At 41.8% G+C, this 23,835-nt stretch overlaps 1 protein-coding gene across 7 annotated transcripts in view; it reads left to right on the top strand.

Moving 5' to 3' along the window:
• EHBP1 (EH domain binding protein 1) overlaps positions 1-23,835 on the top strand; it is a 274,386-nt gene that overhangs the window by 199,799 nt on the left and 50,752 nt on the right. For 5 of the 7 annotated variants that reach the window (XM_033145618.1, XM_033145622.1, XM_033145623.1 and 2 more), the window contains 5 exons: positions 3,181-3,294; positions 13,151-13,278; positions 16,197-16,335; positions 16,504-16,610; positions 19,324-19,447. In XM_033145618.1, the coding sequence (XP_033001509.1) occupies positions 3,181-3,294; positions 13,151-13,278; positions 16,197-16,335; positions 16,504-16,610; positions 19,324-19,447 (612 nt within the window). The remainder of the gene's footprint in view (positions 1-3,180; positions 3,295-13,150; positions 13,279-16,196; positions 16,336-16,503; positions 16,611-19,323; positions 19,448-23,835) is intronic. The other 2 variants (XM_033145621.1, XM_033145624.1) reach the window with 1 other exon arrangement.

Genomic DNA, 23,835 nt, shown 5'->3' with positions numbered 1-23,835 from the left:
CTTGAGGAGTCAGCTTGTTCTTTAAGCCGGCAGAGTGCAATTTCTGCACATGGGAAATGTTCAGGTTAACAGACAGGGTGTGGGTCCAGGTGACTGGAGACATACCAAGCAGTGTTCCAGAAGAAAACCAGTAGATTCACAACCCTCTCTTGAGACCTGCAGTTTTAGAGTTTCAGCAGAATGGCTTATAGTAAGGCTTGTACCCTTATTTGGTGGTACCATATGTTTTTACTCCTAAAATGTTGTCTGAATACTTGAAAGAAAATTACAAGTTTGGCATGTTTCTAATTTTGCCATTTTGGAGGTTTACTGAAGAAAAAGGAGATGGGCTACTTTCCCTAAGCTATCCCTGTTTAAACTCAAAACTGATGGGAAATCTCCCAGCCAAAATCAGGAGATCACAGACAGTGGAGGAGGAAGGGGGCAGGGGGGCAGCTCACCCCGGATGCCATCTCTGAGGGGGATGACAAGAAGGCACCCCACGGGGGTTTTGCCCTGCTACCCCCCACTGCTGCAGCCGTGTGCGGAGGATCCTCCGCTCACGGCTGCAGTGGCAGTGGAGGGATCCTGTTGTTGTTCAGTCATGTCGGACTCTTCGTGACCCAACTGTACGACTGAACAACAACAGGATCCCTCCACTGCCACTGCAGTGGGATCCTACCACCATCCAAACCACGCTCAAGTGGTGCCGTCAGCAAACCGCCCAGCTGCGCATACGTGCACAGTACGTACATCACGCACGCATGCAGCGCTGGGCAATTTGCCCCAAAACCCCACACTGGCTGCTGGTTAGCCTTCCTTCGCCCCTGATCACAGATCATTTTCTAAAATGAAAAGGGGGGTGTCTTACTCCCTTCCAGCCCTGGCCCTCCCACCAGCCCTTCCCTTCCAAATTGTGCCCAAAATTATCAGGTTGGATCTGCAATTGTGTAAGAAGGCACAAAATCATGTTCTAATGTGATATGAAAGGCAAATTCAGACTTCAAATTTGAGTGCTGCACATAATAGGTTGTATTCAACGTAGCACTATTCCATTGACTCTAAAGCTTTCTCCTTGCACAATGGAATGTTCTCCCTTTCTACTCCTGTGTTCCATAAATCTGTCCAACACACCAGAGCACATTTGGGAGTGGCAACAGGCATGTGCAGGAGGAATAGAAGGGGCAAATCCAATTGTGACATAAAAGGTGTAAAAGGTAAGTCAGCTAGACGAAAGCATCTTGAGTTTACAAGGTCCAAACATTAGAATGTTCACCAATATTCAAAGATAGAGAAACCTTCTAGAATACAAGTCTTGTAAGGTCATCATTGTCATGGCAAATGCCATCAGACCCCCATAAAAACAAAAGAGGAACCCTCTTGGATCAGACCAAAAGCCCATCTGGTCCAGCATCCTGTTCTCACAGTGCCCAGCCAGATCCCTATAGAAAGTCTCCAAACAGAACCCAATTGTAATAGCAGTTTCCCCACTAGGTATTCAGAGGCATACTCCCCCTAACAGCAGAGGCAGAACATGAATAGTAGCCTCTGACAGCCTTCAATTTCCCTAATTCTCTTTTAAATCTACGTTAAAGTTGGTGGCCATCACTAGATTTTGTTGTAGTGAATTACATCGTTTAGCTAGGTGCTGTGTGATGCAGTACTACCTTTTATTTGTCCTGAATCTTCCAGGTTCTGTTACTATATGAGAGAGAGATTCTTTCTATCTACTTTCTCTACACCAAGTAGCACTTAACATGTTATTCCATGGGTCAGCAAACTTTTTCAGCAGGGACCTGGTCCACTGTCCCTCAGACCTTGTGGGGGGCCGGACTATATTTTGAAAAAGAATATGAATGAATTCCTATGCCCCACAAATAACCCAGAGGTGCATTTTAAATAAAAGCACACATTCTACTCATGTAAAAACACGCTGATTCTCGGACCGTCCGTGGGCCAGATTTAGAAGGCGATTGGGCCGCATCCGGCCCACGGGCCTTAGTTTGGGGAACCCTGTGTTATTCCTAACAGGGGCAAAGCTACACAAAATGCTTGGGCATATTTTGTGTCCAAGAAAGCACAGCAACCAGTCATGTCCCCAAAAACAATAATAAAACCTCCTTGAAGCTATTTGAAGATTGTTTCAAATACATCAAAAATAAGGTCAGGGTCAGAACTGTTGAGGCTCAGAAAGAAAGAAATCTTTAGGCTAGATTCATCATTGTGATGAGACACTCAGCTGCACATTGACCTCAGCGAGATCTGAGCTCTTCACTCCAGATGGAAATAATGCTTTGTGTGTCAGACAATGCAAAAGTCATGCATGCCCTAGAATAATGGTTGTGAACATAATATAAGGCTGCTGGATCAGGACAATGACCCATCTAACACAGCATCCTGTTCTCACAGTGGCCAGCCAGATTGAAAGCAACAACAACAATGAATACCAATCATATTCGCTGGGTCAGTTTCCATTCTGGACATGGGACGAATAAGCAAACATTGCCAATTTCCACTTCCTTTTCCATTTTTGTCAGAATTCCATGCAGGGGTTCATTGCTTGGGGTGGGGTGGTTGTTAGCTAGGATGTCCTCTTTCTGAAGTCAGGGATAGCAGTCTAGGGGCAGCTACTACTAATCCTGTCCTTAGCCAAATCTAAAAAAAACTGCCCCTGGTGGACAGACATCACTTTGCTCAGTGTCTGGTCCCCTTTCTGGCAAATGAGTAGAAGAATTTACAGGGTAGCAAAATCTGTGTGCTGCAGCAATACCTGTACTCTTTATCTGCACAGCGATTTATTCTTCTGTTTTACAGACTGCTTGTATCAGAACATAGGAATCTGCGATAGACTTGAGTCAGATCATATTGTCTACCCGTAGTAGCAGCACAAACATGTGTAACTCCAGTAGGTGCTTTAACAACCTGTCCACTTGGCTGAGCAGTAAACTTGAATTTAAGCTAACAATGCACAGCTTGGCATGTTTACAAACAGGATGTATATACAGTGTGTGTGCAACTGATATTTTCTTTAAAGAGCATTATTTTTCTATAAACCAATTGCTATATTTCAGTGACTTTTTCCATTTCTGTGTCATAGATGATGAATGTGTTGACACTAAAACACTAAAAGTTTTCATTGATGTGTTGTGGTGCATGTACAGGATGAAAAGCACTAACTTTTGTTATGACATGTTCCCACAGATGAGGGTGGAAATGATAATATTGAGGTAGTTACTAATGAGGAGATTCCTGAATGCACTGTTACTGCCGGTGAAGATCAACATACTAACCTAGAAATTGACCTTGATTCTGATGGTAATTAAACTAATGGCTATTTTGTGTCTTTTGCATGACTAACACCAGTTTCCTCATCAGTGCCTTTTGTAATATGTCAGCCAAGTATTACATCTGTTTGGGACCTTTATAACCCTTGGATTAATTTATCTATCATGAATGCCTTCTCTGCATGATTAGTATGGTTTCAGTTAACAAGAAAATGATTGATTATTATAGATTTTAATATATGTTTCTAATATCTCCAAAATGGGGTAAGAATTAACAGAATATCTTTTTTGTTGTTGTTCTGCATATATAGTTATTTTAAGTTAATTTGAACTGGACAGTATTGTTACCGGCAATAATTTATGTAGGTTTTATGACTGAGTGATTTGCAAAATGAAAATGGTGGCTAAAGGCAAAGGCTGAAGCCCTGTGTGCAGTAGGCCCCATATATTAAGGCTATACATCCAAATTATGAATAATCTAAAGCAGGGATCAAAGTGGGCCTCTGTTGATTAGAGAGGATCTCCCCCATCTCACATGGGCAGGGAGAATTCCTATAATCATAGCAGCTTCATTTAAAGTCTGCTATAACTATGCTATAGTTGATTATAATGATGGCAACAAATCCTAGCATTTGTTCATTTTCTCCTCAAAGTGAGGATTGTTGGTTATGTCCATTTGTGTTCTGAAAGTAATAGCAGGAGACTTGTTTAGGCTAATTTAGGTTTATGTTAATCACAGCTGTCTGCTATAGAAGATCTATTTAATTTATTTCATGGGACGCTGGGAACAGTGGATTGGGTATTTCCTCTCACATGACCTCAGGCAGGAGGAGATACTTGTGGGAAACAGGCACTTCCTCTTCAGGTTTTTTCTCCTGCCTGACTCAGCAAGATGTTTGTCATGGCTCTCCTGCTTCTTCAGATAGGTTTTCAGTTTTGTTCTCATTTTATTATTGCTTTCTTTTTGCTAGTTTTCCTTAGTTTTAGTGACTGTCTTGAATCTTGCAAATTTTACAAAAAAAAATATTTTGTCCTTCCCCACCCCTGTTTGTTTGCCTTAGCAACCTTAGTTGTTCTTGTCTTTAGTTTATTAAGTTTACTTTCTTGCAGAATGTCCCTGTATATTGCAATCCTACAGGGTCACTGAATATGCTCTTTTTTAGCACGCTGAGGCTCCGTTTTGCCATGCGCCATTTTATTGACTGAATTTAAAGATAAGCAGAGGAAAATCCTACCCAAGGCTTTCGCACTTGCAGCTCACTTCCAGGGCCTCTGTTCAATTTATTTGTTGTGCCGGGGGGGGGGGGAGAAGAATGAAAAGGGGGGGGCACAAAAAAATGTTGGCCGGTTCTCGATCTGAAGTTCCTAAATGGCTGTGTTGCTTACAACAAATTCAAAATGGAGTCCTTAACCTCCATCAGGGAGGTTCTTCACATCGGCGACTCTCATCAATCTTCGAGAAACATACTTCCATGTTCAGATGCATTCAGATCACCAAAAGTATCTGGTTCACCATAGACAAGCATCATTTTCAGTTCCAGGCTCCTCTGTTTGGTCTAGCCTCTTCGCCCCGAGTTTTCTCAAAGATAATGATCTAGTAGCGCACCTGCGTCTACAAGGCGTTCATATTTAGCCGTACATAGACAGCCTGCTCCTTTGTGTGACATCAAGGTACATTTTCACAGACATGGGTCTACAAGTAACACTTTAAAAAAAAAAAACCATCTGGGCCATATAATATGATATGGGCAGCTGAATATACAGCAGTGATCCTCAAACCATTTTCCCTATGGACCTCATGAAAAGTGCTAAGAGTCTTGGCAGACCTTTTAATTAATTCAGTTGCCTGTTGTATCAATTGTAAAGTGCTATGCTAAGATGTTGTATGATTTTTAATGTTATTTTTATTGCTTATTTTATTAAGCATTACATTTTATGTTGTTATAATTTGAATTCCATAGAAATTCAAATTATAACGAGAATAAAATGCAGTTTAAGAAATACAAGCAATAAAATAGACTTAAAGGTCAGTATGACTAGTTAATGCAGTGGGGGTGCTGTCTCCCTTCTTTAACCACAGCCCACCTGAATGAAGCTCATAAACCACTGGGGGTCCACAGACTATAGTTTGGTAATCCCTGCACTAGACTGTTCTTGGCCTTTTTTTTAGAAACCACGCTTAATGCATTTTTTTTAAAGTAACATTGTTTCATCATTCACTGGAATTTGGTTCATCTATATTCAGAACATTATGGTGAAAACAATTCCTTGAAAGAAAATCCTTTTAGTAATTAACACATGCAGCTTAGTAAAGAGATAGGGTGGTAACACTGCAAGTCAGTGATCTTTCTTGGGCTCCTGTAAGATTATTATTTTTGCTATCAACCAGAACTTGGGTACTTTATTCTTATGGATTATTTATGGTACAAAGCCTAGTAGTTAGTGTCTTGAAGGTATTTTCCTGGTTTCTTGAAGCATTCAGGAAATACATCTTCAAGTCCACAAGCACTTCCTGGTTTCTTGGTAGTGGCACCTGCCCTGTGGAACACCCTCCCACCAGATGTCAAAGAGAAAAACAACTACCAGACTTTTAGAAGACATCTGAAGGCAGCCCTGTTTAGGGAAGCTTTTAATGTTTAACAGACTATTGTATTTTAATATTTTGTTGGAAGCCACCCAGAGTGGCTGGGGAAACCCAGACAGATGGGTGGGGTATAAATAATTTGTTGTTGTTGTTGTTGTTGTTGTTGTTGTTGTTGTTGTTGTTGTTGTCTGTGTTTTCTGGTTTCCATTTTCTTTATGTGGGAATCAGATAATTTGGTTTGATTTCAGAACCTGCTAGTAACAATACGTATCACTTCAGAATATTCAAAGGGTGTTTCACATACCGGTAACTTTCCTCCAGTAATTCTTACAACAATCCTGCAAGTCAGTAGGTTGGTTTCACTATCCCTCTTACATTATTGAGGCTCTAAAGCCAGTTAGTGAGTTCATAGCAGAGGTGAGATTTGGACCAGAGATTTCCTGATTCACTTAACCACTCCACTTCTTAAAACTGCACTTCTAGCATAGCAATATTTATCATGTGAATAGTTTTTATTTTATCGTGAATAGTTTTGGGTGCCGGGGGTTTTTGTTGCTTTTTTGGCACTACTTGCACTGGCATGTTTTTGAACTGCTAGTTGGCAGAAGCTGGGACAGAGCAACGGGAGCTCACCCTGTCACATGGATTCAAACTGCCAACCTTTTGATTGGCAAGCCCAAGAGGCTGCCTCGACCTCAAGGGAACAAATGTAGGAGGTGATTGCACACTGCAACAAATTTGTTTGTTCATTTGGTTGGTTGGTTAATTTTTTGGATGAATTACATACTGCTTTTTCAACAAGCCACCAGGTGGTTACAACAAGGTCAGATGAGATAACAATAATACATAAATTTCATAAAGTCATCAAAATATACAACATACCGTATATACGTGAGTATAAGCCGACGCAAATATAAGCCGAGGCACCTAATTTGACCACAAAAAACTGGGAAAACTTATTGACTTAAGCATAAGCCGAGGGTGGGAAATGCAGCAGCTACTGGTAAATTTCAAAAATAAAAATAAATACCAATAAAAGGCTTGGAAAGAAAGGGTCTCTTACAGGGAGGGCTCAGGGGGTAAGGGGGCATATTGTGGGTACATTTCAGGGGGCAAGGGGAATATTTTGGGAAGGTTTTGGGGGGAGGGGGCAGATTCTAGGATGGATTAAGGGGTGCGTGGGGCATATTTAGGAAGGGCATCAGGGGCAAGGGGGCATATTCTGGGAAAGTTTCAGAGTGGGCAGTTTCTAGGGTGGGCAGAGCTGGGATGGGCAGGGGTTAAGAGGGAAGGGTTGGAAAGAAAGGGTCTCTTTACAGGGAGGGCTCAGGGGGAGGGGGCATATTCAGGGAGGAATTAAGGGGGGAGATTCTGGAATGGATTAAGGGGGAAGGGGGCAGATTCTGGGAAGGTTTCAGGGTGGGTGGGGCATATTTAGGGAGGGCATGAGAGGCAAGGGGGCATATTCTGGGAAAGTTTCAGGGTGGGCAGTTTCTAGGGTGGGCAGAGCTGGGATGGGGGCAGTTTCTAGGGTGGGCAGAGCTGGGATGGGCAGGGGTTAAGAGGGAAGGCTTGGAAAGAAAGGGTCTCTTTACAGGGAGGGCTCAGGGGGAGGGGGCATATTTAGGCAAGAATTAGGGGGGGAGATTCTGGAATGGATTAAGGGGGAAGGGGGCAGATTCTGGGAAGGTTTCAGGGGTGGGTGGGGCATATTTAGGGAGGGCATCAGGGGCAAGGGGGCATATTCTGGGAAAATTTCAGGGTGGGTAGTTTCTAGGGTGGGCAGAGCTGGGATGGGGTAAGGGGTTAAGAGGGAAGGCTTGGAAAGAAAGTGTTTCTTTACAGGGAGGGCTCAGGGGGAGGGGGCATATTCAGGGAGGAATTAAGGGGGCAGATTCTGGGAAGGTTTCAGGGGTGGATAGTTTCAGGGTGGGCAGTTTCTATGGCGGACTGAGCTGGGATGGGATGGGGGCAAAAGCAACAGGCTCTCTGGGACTGAGCCGGCTCGCGCCCCTGCTCGATACTCGTCCTCCTCCTGCTCCCGCTGCCCCCGTCGCTACTTCTGTTCCCCTTCAGGGAGAAGGGACGGGAGGAGGAGGAAGAGGCGATCCTCGCACAGAGCAGTGACTGCTCTGTGCAAGGCATCGGAGAGGAAAAAAACATCGAGGAGCACTTTCTCCCTGCTTTCCCCTCCCCGATGCGTTGCGCAGAGCAGGCACAGGATCATAGAGTCTCAGCGCAGTTTCTACAGTGGGCAGAGCTGGGATGGGCAGGGGTAGAGCAGGCACAGGATCATAGAGTCTCAGCGCAGTTTCTACAGTGGGCAGAGCTGGGATGGGCAGGGGTAGAGCAGGCACAGGATCATAGAGTCTCAGCGCAGTTTCTACAGTGGGCAGAGCTGGGATGGGCAGGGGTAGAGCAGGCACAGGATCATAGAGTCTCAGCGCAGTTTCTACAGTGGGCAGAGCTGGGATGGGCAGGGGTTAAGAGGGAGGGCTTGGAAAGAAAGTGTTTCTTTACAGGGAGGGCTCGGGGAGGGGGCATATTCAGGGAGGAATTAAGGGGGCAGATTCTAGGAAGGTTTCAGGGGTGGATAGTTTCAGGGTGGGCAGTTTCTATGGCGGACTGAGCTGGGATGGGATGGGGGCAAAAGCAACAGGCTCTCTGGGACTGAGCTGGCTCGCGCGCCTGCTCGATGCTCGTCCTCCTGCTCCCGCTGCCACCGTCGCTACCTCTGTTCCTCTTCGTGGAGAAGGGACGGGAGGAGGAGGAAGAGGCGATCCTCGCACAGAGCAGTGACTGCTCTGTGCAAGGCATCGGAAAGGAAAAAGCATTGAGGAGCACTTTCTCCCTGTTTTTCCCTCCCCAATGCCTTGCGCAGAGCAGGCACAGGATCAGAGAGTCTCAGCGCAGCGGTTCTCCAATCCCTCGGTGCTGTGCGTGCTCTGCGCAAGGCATGGGGAGAGAAAAGCGGCCAGGAACGCTTTCTCCCCACTTTTCCCTCCCCGCAGGACGAGGGATCAGAGAGCAGTCACAGATGCGGGATCGGCAGGGCAGGGGAGACAAGCAGCAAGAAAGGATCCCTTTCTTGCCGCTTGTCCCTCTGCAGCCGTCCGCTTCACCCGAGTATAAGCCGAGGGCGGCTTTTTCAGCCCAAAAAATGGGCTGAAAAAGTCGGCTTATACACAGGTATATACGGTAACAGTTTTAATGGAAACCTGGTAGAAGAAAGAGTAAAAAATTATCCATGGTGTGGACATGATAACTCAAGGCCATCCAGTGAAGCTGAATGGAACTCAATGAAGCTGAATGAAAGACTTCTTCACACAGCTTTGAGTATGGAACTTGTTCTCACAAGAAGCAGTGATGACCACCAACTTAGATGGCTTTAAAGGTGGATTAGACAAATTCATGGAGGATAAGGCTATCAGTGATTGCTTTTTTCAACCTCCACTGAAGAATGCTTATAGCTGGGTCATTAATCTTGTTGCATGCCACCTCCAGTCAAGCAGTGCATGAGTCCCTGGGGTTCCATGTTTCCTTTTTGAAATAAGGCACAGAAGAAACGGTGCTGTCTTTAGGATTTATGGTTTATTTACACATATAGACAATCTGAGCCTACAGTGAATGGAGGGGTTCACAGCGTTATCACCTCAAGAGGGTCCCTTAGCTGCAACATTGGATTCAGATTGACATCAGTCATTGTGCTATGCCTGCTGCTTTGCATTTTATTGGTCACATAACTTGAACTCTACTGACATTGCTTCTTACTTGCTACTATAAACTCTGGCTTTATCTCTTGAGGGAGGGGTCCCATCCATTTGCCATCTAACACTGGGTCCCTTTGATCCTCTGTTTCTTAATGGCCTATCATCCAAGTTAATCACCACACCACAAGAGACTAGCTTGGCTTAATTAGCTTTTACATTTGCTAATTCCAGGAGATTAGAAATGTCTAGCACACAGTTTAATACATATGGGTCCGACACCCAGTTTTAATACCCCAAACCTTAATATATATTTTTTCTGACTGACGGTCGAATAAAGAATGATGATGATGATTAAATTTGAGTTGCTGGAAACCACAGGAAGGCAGGGTAGTCTTGTGTTCAGATCCTGTTTGCAGGCTCACTATAAGCATCTGGTTGGCAAATGTGAGAACAGGGTGCTGGAGCATGTGGGCCACCACACACTGCTTGTGCCCTGGAGAGGTGCTGCTAAGGTAGCAAAAACAGCATGGGAGGTAGCAGTTAAGAGATACTGGTCTCTGTAGTCACAGCAGGTACTGTGGTTCTCCAACACCTCCTCCACATGCAGCTGCTGGGTGACCTTGGGCTAGTCACACTTCTCTGAAGTCTCTCAGCCCCACTCACCTCACAGAGTGTTTGTTGTGGGGAGGAAGGGAAAGGAGAATGTTAGCCGCTTTGAGACTCCTTCAGGTAGTGAAAAGCGGGATATCAAATCCAAACTCCTCTTCTTCATCATCTTCTTCTTCTTCTTCTTCATCCCCGAAGGCGCATTCCATTGTCTCTCAAGAGCAACAATTGTCTCTCAACAACAATTCACTAAATAGTGATTTACTAATAGCAGCAGCAAAATCAGGTGTTGCCTCATTCAAACACCTGCTGAAAATGTTATACCATAGCCAGCTTCCTAAAACTATAAAGAAATGGTTAGGTTGGCCCCTGCCAAGGGTGGGGTCCCAAGGGGTTGCAAAAATGGTGCCTCTCCACTCTGGGCTGGAGTGGCTAGGAGTCGCTCCTTTGTTGCTATGGGTGGCCTGGTAAGGTGTGTGGGTTCCTCTGGCAAGGGGGTGAGAGAAGGGGGGGTTAGGTATGTATTTGTACTTCATCATACATAGAGACCACCAACAGACCATATGGGGCATGGGTAGGCAAGCTAAGGCCCGGGGGCTGGGGCTGGCCCAATCGCCTTCTAAATCCAGCCCATGGACGGTCTGGGAATCAGTGTGTTTTTACATGAGTAGAATGTGTGCTTTTATTTAAAATGCATCTCTGGGTTATTTGTGGGGCATAGGAATTTGTTCTCCCCCCCCCCAAAAAAAATAGTCTGGCCCCCCACAAGGTCAGAGGGACAAGGGACAAGCCCCCTGCTGAAAAGGTTTGCTGACCTCTGATATAGGGCATGTGCGAAGAACCTTTTACCCTCCAGATGTTCTTGAACTACAGCTCCCAACACCACTGGCCATTGACCATGCTTACTAATGGGAGTTAGAATCCAACAACATCTGGCGGGCCCAAGGTACTCCATACCTGATTTAAGGCTTTGCACCTTAAATTGGGACTTTTTGCTTCCCCTACCAGCATTCTTGCAGCTTTTTGCCCTAGATGGAATTTCTGAACCATCTTCAAGGACAGCCCCATATAGGGTACACCACAATACCTCTGGATACGCACACCTCTGGAGCCCCGGAACAGATCCCCAGAGGTACCACTGTAGTCTAGCTTTGAGGCTACCAGGCTATCCCTATTCAGAAATGGCCATGTAGAGCACACTAGCGAAAATGTTCCTAGCCATTCATATCTTTATTGTTTATGGTGTGGTTTTAATATTGTACACCACTTTGGAATTTTAAAAAACAGTATGTGTTTTAAATACATACACACATACATACATACATACATAGCTTCACCTAGTTGTGCTTAAATTTAAAGAAGCAGCAGATCTAATTGTAGATCTTTGTTTCTTGTGTAGTTTGGTCCAAAGTAACCAAATCTTAGCTTATCTGTAATATATATAAGAAAGATTGTGCTATCATTTTTCATGTACTTGTCAGTGGATAAATAAATATGTAGCTGTGTATCTCGAAGGCAATGGTTTAAATCCTGGATCAGCCATAGGTATTGACCAAGTTTTGGTCTTGCTGCCTTAATTCCCCAAATGTTAAGTTAAAATAGAGACACATATTGTGCAGTGCTTTAATGATACAGGAATAGCAAAGCACTTTGCACGTGGGAAGTACAACATAAAGGATGAATATGAATGATAAAATATATCTGCTTTCTTATACTCAGACCTCTAGGACTGAACATGAAACTTATTCATTTGATATTTGACATGTGTATAGATGAGCAAATTTGCCTCTCAGTATTTCCAGCACATGAGGTTGACAGCAATTCACAGTGGTTATAATTCTTCCACCATGGCAAGATTTAGACAGTAGTGCAGTTATAATGTTGCAAGTGGATTACTGTTTGTGATAGCAGTCCAGGTGAGGCCAAAGGTTCTCAAGGTAATAACTAGAACAGGAGTGGTTAATACCTGGCCAAGACCAGATTCCACTACCACCCTCCACAAAAAAACAATTTCACACGCACACACAAGACCTCACCGATTTTGGTAGTGATGAAAAAAATAAAAATAAAGTAGGCATAGATAGTGAACTACAAGTCATCTCAAAAATGAGTAGCTTCTCCAAAGTTTGTTTTGTTTTCCAACATATGCAGCTGTAGAGCTTGATGAGAGTCTGGGGTGAGGCTGGCAAACAAACCGTGTTTAAGCAAGATGCAGTGAGGGAGGCGTAGGGGGCGGGCCCCACAATTGGCGCCTCCAAAGCCAGCGTGCGTGCGGCGCTACAAGTTTTAAGGCTGCAGCGTGCGAACAGCAGTACAGCGTCTCTGCTGCTGTTTGCGTGCTGCAGCCTTAAAACTTGCCGCACCACCGCACGGAAGGGGTGCCAGCCGCTCGCGCCCGCCATCTTGGGTGGACTGCGCATGTCCGCACATGCGCAGTCCACCCGGGATGCTGTGTGCACGCCATGACGTCATGGCGCGTGCACGCGCTAGGGAACAGCGCCCCGCCCCCAGGGGGGTGCCCCCGTGTTTGCCGCCCCGGGCAGCAAAGAGGCTCCCTACACCACTGGCAAGATGTAAGCCAAACCATAATTAAAACAGCTTAACATCTGGTTTGTTTAACTCATTTATTAGCTTCAACCCTTAAAAAGGAAACCTCCTTATAAAAAAGCTCCATTGAAATCAATTTGACCAATATATTATGAGCCACATTGTAAAAAGTATAGTTTAAATAACTGTGTGGCAAGGGCATGGGGAAGAGAGGCATCAAGAATCACATTTGTAGCCTAGAGTCAAATTATTGCTCTATGTACCTCAAATTCTGAGTTCTGTATTCCATTTCCAAATCAGTTGCACTTTAAAGGTTATAAACAGAGCAATCCAAATGTAATCTCTTAAATTGATACATTGTTATAATGACTCCACATCTAAATACTCTTCTCTTTGTCTCTGTGGGTGTGATCGTTATATTGTGGTGTTTGCATATTTAGCTGAACAGAGCAGCAAGTTGGTGGATTGGAAGCTGAAGAAGCTCCTGGAAGCTCAGCCACAGGTGGCAAATTCACTTTCCAGTGCTGCTCAGAAAGCAGTCATTGATAGCACAGAGCAAGAGTTTAAGGTACGTTTGGACTAAGCTATTGTCTTAGTACTTGAGGCTTCTGGATGCTGATTTGTGCTGTTAATGGTTATGTCTGTACAGATGTATAAGAAGATATACATTTTAACACTTGCCTTTTGTTTTGACAGTGTGTGTCCTCTTACGGGTGGTGCTTGGTTGTACAAGTGATTACTCACTTGGCCCACTGTACCACAAGCTATTTAGGCATTCTTTATTTCAACTAGTCATTTCAGATTTATGTAAGTGTAGGAAGTAAAGTACAGTACATGATTCCTACTGAAGTCAGTTCTCTCATTTGCATAGATATGGACAGGGCCTTCCTTTAATCTCTTTTAACTAGTGTGTTTTTTCAGTCGATAGGACACACCACCACCTCCTTTTCCCCTGCCACCATCTTGCGGCTGCCACTTGCCCACTCCCACCCCATTCACTTGCCCCTCTGCACCTTTGCCACTTCCTCCTCCTCCTCCATCACTGCTGCTTCCCATGGCTGCAGGCACAGCCTCCCAGGGCTGCTTTGGTGCGACCCAAGGTGTCTGCCAGTGATCATCAGGCACATTCTCAGAAGGCGCTTTGTGGGTCGTAAGGGTCGTGCCAAAGCAACTGCGGGAGGCTGTGCCACTGGAAGCAGCAGCGACGGAGGGGGAGGAAGCAGCAAAAGTGCAGGGAGGGGCGAGCAGGGGTCAGGGGAGCAGTGGTGGGAGTGTTGGGGGGTCATGGTGCGTGCCTGCACCTATTTTTCTTTTTTTTAAATCCTGCTTTTAACGATTAACTGTTGGGTTTTGCTATATTGAAATCAAACTATTATATAAACCCATGTACGTTTCTTAAACATTTATGCCACATAGTATAAGTAGTGCAGTGCATTTTGGGTTGGGTTGCTTATTTTCTACCTAGACATAACTAGAAAGATTCAGTATATGTAATGGTGCATCTTACTGTCTTCTTTAGGTCACAACTGTTACTAGTAAGTGAAAAGATTTTTATGCCTATGGGGCAGTTCCACTTATGTATAACTTTTCACCCACCTGCAGACTGTGGGTGTATACACTGCTGACTGAAAGGATTTCCTCCCCCAGATACAGAGATGCTTTGAAGTCCCAAAACAATGACTTTCATTGCTTTTTCCTTTACACTGTCGGTTCCGATAAATTGGTGATGAAAGTGTGTGGCAGCAGCAGAGGACTTTCAGTCTCTATCTTTGAACAAAGGGAAGCTTGGATCAAGTCTGATTTTTTGCGTTCAATTTAGCTTTCTGCAGTGGATTTAATGCAAAATGAAGCTGGCCTCAGAATAATACAATGGATTGAAAAGGCTAACTGAATTAGTGGGCTTAGAGGAATACATTTGTAAAGTGGCAGAAGTCCCCAGTCATAAAAAGGCTTCTTAAAATGGGATTTGCTGGCTAATCGCACTGATATTTTAGCATGTTGCCAGGCCTAAAAAATTAGCCATGTTTGTTTATTTTGGTAAAGACCTGCGTTTTGACTGTCAGATGGCTATTGTATGAAGAGCTGGAAGAGATCCTTTTCTCAGAAAAGCAAAATCATAGCAGCTTGATGGTTGAAAAAACAAATCTAGCATAAGTGATGCTTTATAGAAATAACTCAACAAAATGGCACACCAACCCCCTCTATTAGGTCAGTTTGATTTAGTTAATGTGACAAAAATGGTATTGCATGCTCTAAATACACAATTTTTTTATTAATTGGGTGTGCTTTATTTTCTTTGTTTAAGTTGCTGCAACGAAAAGGGTAGCCAGGTCTAAACACTTTTCTAATATTGTAAGAAATAATACATGGTGTCCATCTGTTCTGTTAAAGCTTTCAGCAACGAGTTGGATTTGTGTTCTTAATAAAATGCAGTTTACACATTTATAAATGAGGCATTCTGTGTTTGTGGAAAAGGATAAACTGTTACCTTCCCTGGAGGATTCTGTATCCCAGGCCTCCTTGAGGCTAGAGAATAGGCCATTGGAGAACTCCCTCATTACCAATTGTCTCAATGCAGAGGAAGGGCAAAGTCTTGGTAGCTTTTGATAACCAGTTTCAGCATTCAGCAGGCTTAGCTATTAGTCATGCATCTTAGCCTTTCCCTATTTACTTTCAAAACACTTAATAAAAATAATAATAGATTAGGTATAAAATGAAATATTTGTTTGGTACACAGCACCTCGTATCTGCAGTTTCCACACACTGCTGTGGTTTAGTCTTCTGGGATATTTTGTGTTGATAGACCCATTTGAATTTGTTACCAACATTAACATAGGAAGCTCTGGGAAACGATAATTGCAGCTTCCTTAGCTGCAAAGGGCTTACTTACAAATCTGGATTCAGAAAGTTATAGCTGGTGAAATGCAGTTCATTGGGGTACTATTATAATCCTACCTTTTATCCTTCATCCAGCATTAGTGATTTATCTCAATGGGCATAAAATTAGAAACGAGTTCTTCTTGTCATACAAGTCTGTGGGTCCATTCAGGATGACAGAATTCTTTACCAGGGCAAGCGGTGTATGGAGAAGACTAGAGCCACTGTGCTGCTTTAAGTGACAGATGATGTTCAGGGGTATACACACTGCTGTGTAGTCCTATGTACACCATGCTCAGGGAATCCAAATTGAGGAAGAGTAACCTTTGTTTAAACTCTGCTTCGTTCAAAGTTACATTTGATGCAGTTAACTGATTTTGGTGTCTAGCAGCAGAACCCTGGCTGAAGTTGCCATATTAATAATCAAAGGGGCTTGTTTTGCCAAAACCTCTTTTCTTGGGCTCAGCACTTTTCTTCTGGTTCCCGGTGTCATTTTTATCTAACACAAATAGTCTACATATTCTCTCTTGTTGAAATATATATTTTTCATTTGTAACTACATATTTATAAACAAAAGAATTTGATGTACAGTTCTGGTTTTTCTGGCAGAATGAGACAGAAGAACATCGTGCTGAGCGATTACAAAAAGCAACAGAATGTTTTAGAAATCCTGTTGTGTTCAGCAAGGACTCCACAGTCAGAAAAACTCAGCTTCAGTCATTCAGTCAATATGTTGAAAACAGACCAGGTAGGCAAAAATGTTCTGAAAAGCTGTCCTCCCACCCGCAATGTTATGATTTAATAATATTTAACAATAAATATATTAAAAACCAGATAATGTAAGCCCACATTTCAATACACAAATATCAAGTATTATAATAATTTTACATGTCTTTCCTCTCTTTTTTTTTTCAAGAGATGAAAAGGCAGAGATCAATACAGGAAGATACAAAGAGAGGAAATGAGGAGAAGGCAGCGATAACTGAAACTCAGAGGAAGCCATCAGAAGATGAAGTGCTTAATGTATATTAATTTTTTTGTCTGGTTTCATGATTGCTGATAATTCTCAACTGTATGTGGAAATAGTGCCTTTATTTGTTAAAATGAGATGTTAGGTTTTCTTAGATGTCAATCTCCAGTGCATTCAAAGCAGAGTGAGAGGGGTGCGCTGTTGAATTAGTCTGCAGCGTGGTGATAATTGTCAGATTAAAAAAAATGAATTTTTCAGAGTTCCACAGCTCCAGCTTCCTTGAGACATTTCCATCAGGGCACTTCCCATAAAGAGATTCCAGTATTGATCTACCGGGAGGATTTTAATTATTACAATAGCAGATACCGCAGAGCTGCAGTTAGAGGAAAAAGTCACATGAGACCTGCTAGAATTTCTCAGCCAACCCATTTTGTTGGCTTGGGTTAATGGGTGTTCAACCTTTCCATTATCCAGATCAGCCGTGAATTACTAGCTGAATGATGTTTGCATTAATATAATATATATGGTAATTTCTTCACTTAATTAACGGGGAGGTTCAGCTCAGTAGGGGTATGGGCTGATCATGTGTAAAATTGATTTGTGAGGGAAATATTTGATAGACCGCAGGGAGAAAGCTGCTTTTGATGGACAGCTGCGGGACAGAAACAGGAAGAAGAACAAGTTTTGACCTGAATATGTTTTATTTCTGGGTTTTTTTTCCTTCTGCCACCCCTCCCCCTTTTGTTTTTGGTTTTGAGGATTGGTTGTTTTGTTTTTTGGTCTAGAGGTACCACATAATTTTTGCGACATTTTTTTATTGCTTTCCACCTTTTGTCTAAATAGTAGTTATTTTTGCTGAGGAGCTCAGTGCCATCTAGATAATGTGAAGTGTTTTAATTCTTATACTGAATGACCACACGTCTAACAATTTGCCAGCTGATAATTTTTTTATTTAAGTACAGTTGTGCTTTAATAAAGCTGAAGAGGTCTTGCTCAGCAAGTTCATAATATATATGCAAATTGTACATATGAACTCTGGGGAAGTTTTCATCCTGACACAGCATTCCTTTTAACCTTACAGTATTTTGTACAGTCCTGAGAGCTGTCATTGGCAAGGTTTTGTAATCTTTTCAATTAACTACGAAGAACAGTAGGCAGTTACCTTTCATTATTGTTCCTCCACCCACAATACTTCCCTTCCTGTACTTGAGAGGCTGCCACAACCAGTTTGGGGGGGATGGGGGTGAGAAAAGTAAAATAGCCATTCTTTCACAGCTGCTTTTCTTCTTTCTGGTGATGGTGGACTGGTGTCCTATAAATTTGCATGTCTGCCCAGTCCTAAAATAACTACACTGTCCATGGGTTCTGAGAGGTACCACCTTGTGAGCTTTTACTTTTATTACAATTTTTTTAAAAAAATAACTTTGTGTATTGATTCATTTAGCTACTGTTTGAGGAGAAAATAATTTATTGTGGCTGGCTGTCGCATCCAGCGACTAGTAGAGACGTGACAAGGAAATTGCATATTTTATCCCTTCCTAAAAATGTAATATCTATATATACATTCCTTTGCAAAAGACAATTGGATTCCCAAAAATGAGCTTTTCAGCGCTAACCTGCTCTCAGTGAGTTTTAATTAACATCCTCAAAGAGGCTTATTGGTGATTCCAAAGTACATCTACCTTACTTTTGTATTGCCAAAACAGAGCTTCAGTTTCAACATATGATGACTTAACTACCGTATTTTCTTAAACACTGTTTTAGATATAAATTACATCCCAGTTGGAACTGAGAGGAATCTATCTATAGCCTAGTCAGAACCACCATTGGTAGTTTTCATTAAAACAATGTTTATAGCTGATAAGTTCAGAACATTGGAGAGATCTGTTGTTTTCTGCCATGGCTTTCAGGATAGCATTAATAACCAGTAATACATCTTCTTCATATTTCTTTCTTTCTTGGATAAGCTCTATGTTACACTTATCACATGAAAGGTTTGAAAATTTTAAAATGATGTTGCTATAAGGTTGGGGTGAATGAACCCAAACTAGATGGCAGGCTTTTTATCTTTTTGCAGTATGGTGGTGGCACCTGAGCATTTATTCAGTCATTTTTGTTGCCACTTGTCAGGTTCTTAACAGCATTAATTAGCAATGCTTTTACCAGACTACCAATGTGTAGCAACGCAAGCAATTTCTGTGGGGAAAACCAGAAGACATTTGACTTTTATTTTTGTAGAATAGCACCATTAAAATTTACACAACGGATTGAAACACAAAGAAAAGAATGGTGTTCACGGTTGTTGGGATTTTTGTTTGTTTCAAATCCCAAATCTTAATATGTTTAGCTGTAGATTCCCTGGCTAAAAATTGACTGTGTAGGACGAAATAAAAATTGATGAGTATTTTTTCCCCATTGTAGTAGAAAAAGCAGCTTTATAGGTTAGACCTATGGTGTATTAAACTCTTTGATTCTTTTCTGAGATAATTTATAATAATCTATAGCAGCACAGGTTTAAAATAAAAATTGTATAGAAATTCAAAAGTTAGCAAAGAGATTTGAAACTTTAAAACTAACTTTCAATAAGTGATTTTAATGGGACGCACCTCATAATGAAATTTGTTAGATGGTTGAGATTTCTGAATTGTGTTTCCTGGTTTGGTAGTAAGCATGATATTTAGGTAAGTGCCTTACTAAGTGTTTCTGGAAAGGAAAAATGCAACTTAACAAGTGATGTCTTTTCTTGTTGTTTGTTCTCTTTAACAGAAAGGGTTCAAAGACACCAGTCAGTATGTTGTAGGAGAATTGGCAGCACTAGAGAATGAGCAAAAGCAAATTGACACCCGTGCCGCGCTGGTGGAGAAGCGCCTTCGCTATCTCATGGACACAGGTACGGTGCCCAATTACACTGTAAACAGTTTTGGCAAATTGAGCGTTCACAAACTCTTATAGAGTTTTGGAAGTGTGAATCTTTGAAGCTTGAATGTTCAGCAAAACTGCCTTGAAAATAAAAAGGCTGCGATTTGCAGCCACCTCTCTGGGCCCTGGTGATAAGAGTGCCTTCATGGGAAGTGATAACTTGCCCTGATACCGTGTGAGCCAGCACTATTGAACAGTGTGCTCATCCATGCAGAGTTGGAATACACATCTGTGCCTCATTGATATGCCACTGCTAAAAAAGAGAGAGAGAAAGAGAGAGGGAGAGAGAGAGTAAGATCTTCACTGTTCTACTGATTCAGTGTGGGGAGGAGGGGGGAGATTTGGCCAGTTAAAGCCTTGTACCACATGAAACAGAGCACAGTATAGGGGGAAGGCTCCACTGTCTAGATCACTGAAATTTGAGAATACTATCTGGTTACTGACGCGCCACAATTATTATTTTTTCAGGATGGCAGGTTGGGATTTTTCTTTAAGTGTATAATGCTTTGCGTTGCTGCTGCAGTCAAAAAGGATTAAAGCATATAGTTGGGATTTTATGAGCTGTGTTGTTGTGATGAGATCCAACCCACTATGTATCAGATGGGTTTTTTAATACTGGTTGTTGTCATGAATAGTAGTGGGGAGGAAGGAACTAGATTCACCAGCATCATATGCTTTGAAACAAAGAATGGTCTGATATTGGGGGAAAATTAAATAATGCTCAGTGGAAGGAAATGTATTTGTCTCACACCACATGCGACTGTACAGCTAATATCACCTCAGGCTAACGTTAGTGCCGTCTTACAAGTCTGACTTTACACTGGAACACCATACATTCCCTTAGCTAACAAAAAATCTAGTGAACTAAAAATTTAGTTAACTATAGTTAGCTAAATATCCAGGCAGATGCTGTTATTAATTTACATTGTGTTAAGTTTCAAGGCATTGTGTCAAGTATACTAAATCAACAATGATAATCAGATTAAAAGACAGTATATGCCCTCATATATATGCATTTTTGGTTTTCTGTTCATTACCTAGCCAACTCCTGTTTGTACTTTTTTTAAAAAAAATGAAAGTAATAAATATATCCAAGTATGAAATAAATTTAGAAGAAATTTATTAAGTCTGGAAAATGTGTTTTCTATTTTTCTGGTAATAGCCATAATGATATGCATGTTTTTTCCAGTATTCTTTTTTATCTTTTTGTTGTTGTTGTTGTTAGAGAGTAAATTATATTTACTTGCTAACAAAAAAAATGAGACAATACCTAGCCAACTCATGTTTGTTATTTTTAATATATATATATATAAGTGATAAATATATCTTCCATACATGGTATGAATATGAAATAAATTTAGAAGAAACTTTTTGGAATATATCTTAAGTCTAAAAAATATATTTTCTACTCTTCTGATAATATTATCAGAAGAGTAGATAATATATTTTTCAGACTTAGATATATGTATGGAAGATATATTTATCACTTTTATATTTTTTTTTAAAAAAAAAAAAACAAACATGAGTTGGCTAGGTATTGACTAGAAAACCAAAAATGCATCTATGTGAGGGCATAGGCTGTCTTTTCATATCACAATAGTATTTGATGTTATATACTCCCTACGGCAGTACCAATGGTTACTTATATTCCGCTACTGCAGGAAGGTAAACGGCATTTTCGTGCGCTCTGGCTTCAGTCATGGACCTCCGTGCGCCAGTAGCGATTGAGTCATGCTGGCCACATCGTGACACTTGGAGGGTCTGGGGTCGCATGCCCTCCTTCAGGGTATACAAAGCTGGTGGTGTTTCCCCATTCCTCTTGTTAGTTCCTCCACTCCTTTGATTTTCCTTTTTTCTATGTTTGTGGAGTAAATGTAAAGAGGAGGCCCAGGACCAGATTTAGGCCCCATCTGCACTTTAACTTTCAACCAATAATTTGCTGCTTTAAACAGCAAGGCTTCCACGAAGAATCCTGGGAACTGCAGTTTGATAAGGGTGCTGAGAATTGCTGAGAAAGGCCTCACAAAGCTACAATTCCCAGAGTTCCCTGGAAAGAGGGGCTGACTGTTAAAACACTCTGAGAATTATAACTCTGTAAGGGGAATAGGTGGCCTCCTAACAACTCTCAGTACCCTTAACAAACTACATTTTCTTTGGGGGAAGTGGCATGATACTGCTTTCAGCGTATGGTACAGATGGGGCCTAAGATTCAAAACGGGGGCTCTTTAGGTGTGTTTCTTCCACATATACCGAGTTGAAGATAATGGAAAAGCTAGGTCATGCAAGAATTCAGTGTGGGTGTAAATGCCCTCATGGACTTTTGATCAAACCTCACAAGACACCTGAAATTCCTGCACTGAAATTTCAAGCTTTCTTTAACATACTATTTTCCTTACAATCAAGTTGACTAATAATGTTTGAAAATACAGTACGCTAGTTTAGCAAGTCTGATTTATGTTCATACTTGTTGTAACCATGCCTTTTAACCATGCCCATTGACTCCAAAGACCTATTGCTTCTGAAATTGATCCATAAGGGAAGCTCCCTATGTAACAGAAGGTTATTATGGAGTTGTCCCCACTAGGATAGTAGGTGATGGGCTTTCAGTCTTGCATCTCCACACCTATCCAAAACACAACATCACAATAATCTGTAATGTCAATTGATTATCAGGTGGATTTGAGTTAAGCAATAACACTTTTCTGAAAGGTGTTAAAAGTAGAAATAATTAAAATTACATCTGAGTGATCTGCCTTTGAATTTTGATCATGTTCATTTGCAAGGTGTAACTTGTATAACTGGTTGAACATATTTATATTTTCATCATAACAATTCTTTCCATTTGCTTCTTCCCTGCCCCCACATGTGACCCAGAAAGGGCCATTCATTTTGTTGAGAAAACAGTCCTTCAGGGACAATAATAGTGTAATGTGCAGTCATAGTTTGTATAGCTGCCATTTTTTAATCAGTGTAATTGGCAGAATAATCACCTAACACTTGTTGATTAATTATTACAGGTGAAATTTAATTGATGAGAGGTAATTAATCTGTGAGGCTGAAACTATTTAAGGCATTGTGTTACTCTGATTTGTTACTGTAAGCAAGAATGAAAAAAAATGAGTTTCCTTTTAACCATGTCTTCTAGCTAAATACATACAACAACCATTTTGCATAGGGGTTCTGTTCCTGCCCCACCGTGCTTTGGTGGAGTGGACATAAGCCTGCCCTGACCCAATCCCCCCCCCGTTCCATCCTCTTTCTGTTCCAAAAGGACCTGTGTGTCAGCAGTCGAGTATCAATTGGACATGAACAACATGGTTGCTGCCTGTAGTACTAAATTATGAACTGGCTTACAGCCCCTTCTGCACACTCCAAAAAACTAACTATTTTTAGGTTTCTGTGATATGCATATTTATTTGAAGTGATTAATCAGTTGACTTTTAAAAATATTAATCTTCTAAAACAAATTTATTCAGTTTTAATGGCTATCCAGTACTACATAGGACAAATGTAGGGAACCATTTGCAAAGTGTTCCTCCACAATGGTGTGCTTTGGCATTACTATTTATAACATTGCATGGATAAGTGGTAAGAATAACATTAGTACTGTACTCTCCTATTTCCATAGATTTCTGACCTTTTTACAGATTATTTTATTTATTTATTATTAAAGTTTTATCCTATGGAGACCAGGGAGGCAAACAATTGAGTAGTAAAACTAATATGATTATGTATACACTATGATAAGTTATTGTTGTTCAGTCGTTCAGTCGTGTCCGACTCTTCATGACCCCATGGACCAGAGCACGCCAGGCACGCCTATCCTCCACTGCCTCCCGCAGTTTGGCCAAACTCATGCTAGTCGCTTCGAGAACACTGTCCAACCATCTCATCTTCTGTCGTCCCCTTCTCCTTGTGCCCTCCATCTTTCCCAACATCAGGGTCTTTTCTAGGGAGTCTTCTCTTCTCATGAGGTGGCCAATGTACTGGAGCCTCAACTTCAGGATCTGTCCTTCCAGTGAGCACTCAGGGCTGATTTCTTTAGGGATGGATAAGTTTGATCTTTTTGCAGTCCATGGGACTCTCAAGAGTCTCCTCCAGCACTGTAATTCAAAAGCATCAATTCTTTGGCGATCAGTCTTCTTTATGGTCCAGCTCTCACTTCCATACATTACTACTGGGAAAACCACAGCTTTAACTATACGGACCTTTGTCGGCAAGGTGATGTCTCTGCTTTCTAAGATGCTGTCTAGGTTTGTCATTGCTTTCCTCCCAAGTTACCATTTAGTAAAAGATCATTTCCTTTAGGGACAAGATGTTAGAAAATACTGTGGTGTGCGTATGGTTGTGGGTGAGGTT

The sequence above is a fragment of the Lacerta agilis genome, chromosome 3 (genome assembly GCF_009819535.1).
Source record: "Lacerta agilis isolate rLacAgi1 chromosome 3, rLacAgi1.pri, whole genome shotgun sequence".
Taxonomy (NCBI): Eukaryota; Metazoa; Chordata; class Lepidosauria; order Squamata; family Lacertidae; genus Lacerta; species Lacerta agilis.
This window is presented reverse-complemented; position numbering and strand designations above follow the sequence as displayed.